Here is a 7,500-nt window from a genome sequence, read left to right on the forward strand (position 1 = left end):
ATCATTATCGTGTTTATTATTATTATTATCATTTTTTATAAGGCAAGATTTTAAGACTCATTCAAGTGCCTTTTATATTGTTCGTTCTAAAGTATTGATACTTAAAGTAAAGGAGACACAACCGACATAGTACAAATATGTTCATGTGAATGCGAATATTTTTTTCACTTTATAGATTCAAATGATAAATCAGTTATTTTTTCTTGTTTCTAATATGTCTTGCTATTCTTGTTGATATTCCATCCTTCGTTAACTTAGAAGTAACGAAAGAATCATCTTATTTTTATCAGGTTAAAATCACTCCATTCTTAAATAAGCCCGTTTTCCCTTGACAAGGACATTATTATTATTCATTATCATTTCTTTGCATTCCTTTATCAAATCTATTGCAACTAATACATGGATTTACTTTTAATGTGTGTCATGACTTTAGATATGGATATTTAATGAAATAATCTTATATTACCTGGCCAGATTTTTCGTTAGTTGTCCAGTGTTAATTAGACACAAGAAGACATTTTCAGCTTTTGTATTGCGTGTTTGAAAGCGCAAATGACCTTTTATATGATTGATCTTAATTGATATTGATATGGATAATCATCTTAATTATCATAATGAATATAGATTTTCATTTACGTTTCATTTAGGAATAATATGCTATATATGGTATAAGTATGATTTTTTGTTTCACTGATGACACATTTTTTATTTTTCTTTGTTCCTCCACGTTCGTTCCTTTTCCTTCTTCATCTTCTTTTCATCACTCTTTCTTTCTCTCTTTTACTTATTTTCGTACTTCTCCTTCCTCTGTGTTCTCTCTGTTCTTTCTCTCTCTCTCTCCTTTTTCCTTTTCACAACTTCCCACTCTCCGTCTCTCCCTCTTTCCTCCTTCCACCATTCTCCTCTCTTTCTCTCTCTCTCTTTCCCCCTCTCTATCTATCTATCTCTCTTCCTTTCCCTATCCCCTCCCTCTTTAACTCCCTCCCCTCTTTCCCCTTCTCTATCTATCTATCTCTCTTCCTTTCCCTATCCCCTCCCTCTTTAACTCCCTCCCTCTCTCTCCCATGACAGGCCAGCGACGAGACCCGGAGAAGGCCTGATGCCCCAAGATGCCCTAGGAGAGTACAGGGCATCAAGGGCACTGGGCGAGGAGGGGGTCGACTGTGCCTCCGCCATCCCCTCGTGCCCCCTCAATGCCACTCAACTCATGGGCACCGTCAGGAGTTTCTTGCCCTGAAGGAAGGATAGAAAGGAGAATAAAAATACGAACAAGAAATGAGGCGAAAGGAAGTGTATTTGAAATAAAACAAAAGACTAACTAGGGTGCAAGAGAAAGGAAGTGAGATGGGAGTGAGAAAGGGAGAATGTAATGGAAAATAAGAAGTGTTATATGAAGCGAAGTAGAAAAGAAAGGGGGAGATAGAAAGAAGAGGGATTGACTAATATCTTTCGTAGAAATATAATGGTTTTGATAACACTAATAACACCAATGGCGGAGATAAGGATGGTTGTTGTAAAGACCAAATATCCCAAATAATAATAACGATCATGATGATAATAAAAAAGAGTACCTGTAAATAATAGTAACAATAAAATGATAATAATCATATTAATAATACTAATGATGATGGTAGTTTCTTAATAATGATGATATCAATGATGATACTACAATTAACATGATACCAAAAATACCAAGGATAATAATGATAAAGAATTATAACAATAATTACGATGATGATACTGTAATGATGATAATCAGATAATCAGAATTACAGTTGTGATTAATCTAATTATCATTATATCATTACTATTGCTATCAGAAAGATTATGATAATATTTTCAAATGTAGTGATAACAACGATGATAATGACGCTAAAACTATTACATTAATTATATAACCTGATGATAACAAAATATTACATTAATTATATAACCCGATGATAACAAAATATTGCATTAATTATATAACCTGATGATAACAAAGTATTACATTAATTATATAACCTGATGATAACAAAATATTACATCAATTATATAACCTGATGATAACAAAGTATTACATTAATTATATAACCTGATGATAACAAAATATTACATTAATTATATAACCTGATGATAACAAAATATTACATTAATTATATAACCTGATGATAACAAAATATTACATTAATTATATAAATTAATGATAACAATACTATTGATGATAATGATGACATTAATAGCAATAATGATAATAATCATAATGACAGTCGCTCTAATGGTGATGATAACAATAGTAATGATAATATTCCACAGAAATACTTTCGCAGAGGTCTAGGGACTAAAATAAGGAAATAGATAAAATCTTATATCAACTTTAGAACGAAAAGATTTGAAACAATTAAACTATCTAGGAACCACTAAAACATCTAACTCAAGATCGGATAATGAAAACAAAAGAAGAATCGTTATAGCCAAGTGTGGTTTCAAGAAAATGTTGAAAAATATAACATCAACATAAAAAAGAAAGAAGAAAAATCCCAGAACGTATATTTCGTTAACATTAAATGGAGTGCTAAATAATCATACTATTGAAGCTGAAGGAAGGAAGCCAGTGCCCAGAATGGTCTCATGTTAAACATAATGGTTTGAATAAAAAAAAAAAAAAAAAATTGGTGAAAATAAGGAGAGAAGAACGAGGAGTAGACGAGACAAAAAATATTTTAGATACGCTATAGCAAGGTGCATGCAATAAATACGAGTATCAATACAGCTAATACAATTGCAACTTTCAGAAGATTGACTGTCTACGTTAGATAATAGGATACGGAAAATGGCGCTAATAATGATTATAATTACGGATATAAGGATAATGATAATGATTATAATGATAAGGATGATGATTTGATAACAATGATGATAATAATGATCATACTGATGATAGAATTATAATGATCGTGTTGGTGATCATGGAAATTACAATGATAACAAAGATAAAAGGAAAGACAAAAAAGTTATTTAAGGATAATTGTGATGATGTTGATAATGCGATTAAACAACAAAGATGGAAGTACTTTTTACAGTAATGTCGATGGTGATAACACTAATGATAATTATAATAGGCTATTAAAAGAATTACGTTAATAAGGACTATGATAACAATGATAAACAAGCCCTTCATATGAACACTAACGTGTGTGCATACACACACACACACACACACACACACACACACGCACGCACACACACACACACCCACACCCACACACACACACACACACACACACATATATATATATATATATATATATATATATATATATATATATATATATATATATATATGTATATGTATATATATGTACATACATAAACATATATATATATATATATAGATATATATATATATATATATATTCATATATACATATAGAGAGATAGATTGATTAATAGATAGCTATATAGATAAATGTATATATATATATATATATATATATATATATAGATATATATATTATATATATATATATATATATACATATATATGTATATATATATGTATATATATGTGTGTGTGTGTGTTTGTGTGTGTGTATGTGTGTGTTTGTACATATGTACGTATATATATGTACTGTATATCTATATACAGAATGTGTGTGTGTCTTTGTGTATGTGCGTGCGAATGTGAGTGGAAGTACCAAGAGAAACCTCATGAACTCTCGTGTTCACAAAAGTTAAATAAAGCGTCACATCAAACTAGTATCATTCTTTATTTCTCACCTTTACAAAAATTTTTTTATAGGAAATGGGACGGAGAGAAACACCGAAAAGAAATCCCTATTGCTATTCTACAGAAGAAGAAGAAGAAGAAGAAAACTTTATAAGACTTTGTCCTGAGGCCGAGAATGGTAGGAGCGTCTCAGGGCAGGTAGGCCATGACGGTGTCCATGAGCTGCGTGCCGTTGAGTGGACACATGGGGAAGGCGGCGCCGCAGTCCCCGCCTCGGCCGCCGAAGGTCCTGGCCTGCAGGTACGCCCCCCTGGCGCCCCCGGGTGGAAGGACCCCCTCCCCGGGCTTCACGTCAGGTCTGGCAACAGGAAGAAAAGGTTAGGTCATGTGTATGAAAGATGAGCAAGTTTTCTTGATATTTCTCACTCAGTAACACACATACGGACACACACAGGCACGAGCCCCCCCCTAAAGAGACGTCCTGTTACTCACCCGAGTAGGGCCAGGATGGCCAGCTCCTCCTGCACGAGGTCCTCCTCCTCTTGGCTGGCCAGCTCGCACACCAGCCTCATGCCGCAGCCTGTCACGTCCTCCGCTCGCACCAACTCCAGGGCGTTCTGCATCCGCCACTCGACGTCCGCCTCGACGTTGGAGCGACGCCCCCTGTGGCGGTTCCTCCTCCTGCCGCTGCCGTTCCCACGTCCTCCACCTCGGGAGGCGAGGGCGGCCAGGCCCAAGGCGCCCAGACCTACAGCTCCTGCGACGGCCAGACCGGCGAGTCCTGCGCCGCCTGCGGTCCCTGCCAACACTCCGGTTGTGACGGTGGTCGTCATGGCTGCCGACGGGACCTGGGGAGGCAGGTACGGCTCTTCAGGGAGGGACGGACTCTGGGGAGCCTTTACCACTTGTGGCACTAGACACGACTGAGTAAACTATGGTTCATTGCAACAAATTATTAGACAGAAAGAAATTAATAAGATAATAGATAAATGAAAATTCAGGAATAAACGCCAGAGACCCCTACCTTTGTTACAAGGAAGCTGAAAGTTCTGAAAGTGAATGTGAGTTCCGAGGAGCCAAGGGCCGGAGGAAGCACTGTGCCAGGCCTAAATCCGTGTGGCCTTTATATACAGCTTCCACTGCGGCGTCGCCCTTGTACAGGCTTCTGTGTGATGCTGTTAAGGCTTCGGTTCAAGGGAAGATGGGTGTCACTTCGAGGGAAGCTAAAGAGGGGGGGGTGGAAGGGATAGAGAGGAAAGGGGGAGAGAAGAAGAAGGAGGGAGGGGGAGGGGGGGAGTGGAAGGGATAGAGAGGAAAGGGGGAGAGAAGAAGAAGGAGGGAGGGGGAGGGGGAGAGAAGAAGAAGGAGGGAAGGGGAGGGGGGAGGGGAGTGGAAGGGATAGAGAGGAAAGGGGGAGAGAAGAAGAAGGAGGGAGGGGGATAGGGGGGGAGGGGAAGGGATAGAGAGGAAAGGGGGAGAGAAGAATAAGGAGGGAGGGGGAGGGGGGAGTGGAAGGGATAGAGAAGAAAGGGGGAGAGAAGAAGAAGGAGCGAAAGGGGTGAAGAGGGAGGGAAATGTATAAGGGAGCAGAGTGGAAGAAGTTCCAAAGGGGGAGGGCGATGGAGGATGGGAAGGAAAGGGGGAAAGAAGGAGGAGAAGGAGGGAGAGAGGCTGAGAGAGAAGGGAGTATAATAAGGAACAGAGTGGAAGGAGGAGGAAAGAGGGGAAAGGAAGTGGAAATACATAACTGTACTATTAAACTAGGTGTACTCTTAATCACAATTATCATAATTATCATGATTTTTATGATCACATCCACCATATCATCAGTATCGTTACCACTTAGTATTTATTTGCAGTAACACAGATTATCAAACAATTTATAGGAAAAATTACGCAAAGTATATTACGAAAGGGAGGTAGTGGAAGAAGAAGAGAGGGAGGGGAAAGATTGGAGAAGGGAAGGAGGGAGGGAAGGAGAGAAGGAGGGAAAGGGGGAAGGAGGGAAGGAGGACGGGGGAAGACGGGGGGAGATAGGGAGGGAAGGAGAGAGGGAGGGAAAAGGAGAATGAAAGAGGGAGGGAAGGACAGAGGAAGGGACAAAGTGATAGAATGAAGGAGGGAGGGAGAGCAGGAAGGAAAGGGGGGAGGAGGGAGGGAAGGAGGGAAAGGGGGAAAGAGGGAGGGAAGGAAGACGGGGAAAGACGGGAGGAGATAGGGAGGGAAGGAGAAATGAAGGGAAAATGAGAATGAAAGAGGGGGGAGGGAAAGAGTGATTGAATGAAGGAGGGAGGGAGAGAAGGTGGGAGGGAAAGAATGAGATAAAGGGGCGAAGGCCAGGAGACGGAAAGATGAAGTGGGGAATAGGGGGGGGGGAGAGGAAACATATGGTGGAGAGCATGACTCTGCATGATAAAAGATGCACCTTGAAGTGTCTTTGCTTCAATGATAACGAAGATGACAATAACAACAACAGCTGTGATGTGCAATGTTGATGATGAAAATAGCAACAGCGGAATATATGATACAGCAATAATCAACTTAGTTAAAGACTAGTTTAATAATAATTAATAATAATTATGTTCATAGTAATAGTGATAATTATGATGACGAGGATGAAAATGATTATGATAATGATAACAATGATAACAATGGGAATAACAGTGATGATATTGATATTGACAACAACAACAACAAGGAAAAAATGCTACTGCTGCTGCTGATAATGAGGATAACAATAGTAAAAATGATAATGATAATAGTAATGATGATAATAGTAATAATGATAATGATAATAGTGATGATGATAATAGTAATAATGATGATAATGATGATGCTACTACTAATGATGATAATGATAAGGTTTATGATGATTATAATGATAAGGTTTATGATGATTATAAAGATTAGATTGATGATAATAATAATAATGATAGTAATGATAATAATGAGGGTGGTAATAAAACTGGTAATAATGATTATAATAACAATTATAAAACTAATTATAACAACATTGATGATACTAATGATCATTATAATGATAACAATAATGACTGTAGTAATAGTAGTAATAACAATATTGATAACAGTAATGATAATAGTAATAATGATATTGACAATAGTGATCATAACAATAATAAGGAAAATGACCATGATAATAATAATAATGATAACAACAACAATAACTAACAATAATAATAATGATTCAAAGAAAAATGCTAACAAAATAATGATAATGACAATCAAGAATTGACGATAATGGGTTAATTCCCAGCATCAGCCTTGCCAACAGCATCTGAACTCTTCCTGACGCCTCGACTGAAGACTTCTATTGAGACACACGACCGTATCCCTATTCCTTTGCCTTTCTCATGGTCACCTTACCGATAACAATGATGATGCTGTAATATTGTTAATTTCCGTACACTTGCCTTCGCCAGCCATCCCCCAGACGACGGGCGTGGTAATGGTAATCGTTCTAATGGTATTTCGGAAGATGCGTGTGAATAAGGCGAATATAATGCGACTCGGGAAGAGACAAGGCGAAGACGATGGCAAAGACCATGGAGCGAAAAGGACTTGGGATACGGTTGATGATATCAAGGAACCTCGTGATCTGTGTCTGCCTATTGAACTTCAACCTTTGCCTGATTTAACACTTTCTTTCAATGTCACATAAATTATTAATACATACATGCGTAGAAACGTATACATGTACGTGCATGTATCGCATACCTCCCTGACCCGGAGTCGAACGTCTGCCGTCCTCAGATATTAACCCAATAGTGCAG

The 7,500-nt window shown here is 38.2% G+C and overlaps 2 protein-coding genes across 2 annotated transcripts in view; one reads left to right on the forward strand and one right to left on the reverse strand.

Moving 5' to 3' along the window:
• LOC147471553 (uncharacterized) overlaps nt 1-1,395 on the forward strand; it is an 8,617-nt gene extending 7,222 nt beyond the window's left edge. Inside the window, exon 3 of the mRNA XM_086538185.1 lies at nt 1,072-1,395. Coding sequence (XP_086394311.1) covers nt 1,072-1,237 — 166 coding nt within the window. The 3' untranslated portion in view covers nt 1,238-1,395. The remainder of the gene's footprint in view (nt 1-1,071) is intronic.
• A 2,337-nt stretch (nt 1,396-3,732) lies between these two features.
• LOC122256631 (uncharacterized) lies at nt 3,733-4,806 on the reverse strand. Its single transcript, XM_043021446.2, has 3 exons — nt 4,734-4,806; nt 4,202-4,557; nt 3,733-4,067 (listed from the first exon to the last, which is right to left on the reverse strand). The coding sequence occupies exons 2-3, from the start codon at nt 4,540-4,542 to the stop codon at nt 3,899-3,901; spliced, it is 510 nt and encodes a 169-aa protein (XP_042877380.2). The 5' UTR covers nt 4,543-4,557; nt 4,734-4,806; the 3' UTR covers nt 3,733-3,898.
• Between the last annotated feature and the right edge of the window lie 2,694 nt (nt 4,807-7,500).

The sequence above is a fragment of the Penaeus japonicus genome, unplaced genomic scaffold (genome assembly GCF_977035675.1).
Source record: "Penaeus japonicus unplaced genomic scaffold, GWHDUDI00000001_assembly GWHDUDI00000007, whole genome shotgun sequence".
NCBI lineage: Eukaryota > Metazoa > Arthropoda > Malacostraca > Decapoda > Penaeidae > Penaeus > Penaeus japonicus.

What these genes read in the sequence shown, in the direction of transcription:
- LOC122256631 (XM_043021446.2), bottom strand. Translation starts at nt 4,542, where the DNA reads ATGACGACCACCGTCACAACCGGAGTGTTGGCAGGGACCGCAGGCGGC. An exon ending in GCCATCCTGGCCCTACTCGG is followed by an intron (nt 4,068 to 4,201) that starts GTGAGTAACAGG and finishes TCCTGTTGCCAG; the next exon opens with ACCTGACGTGAAGCCCGGGG.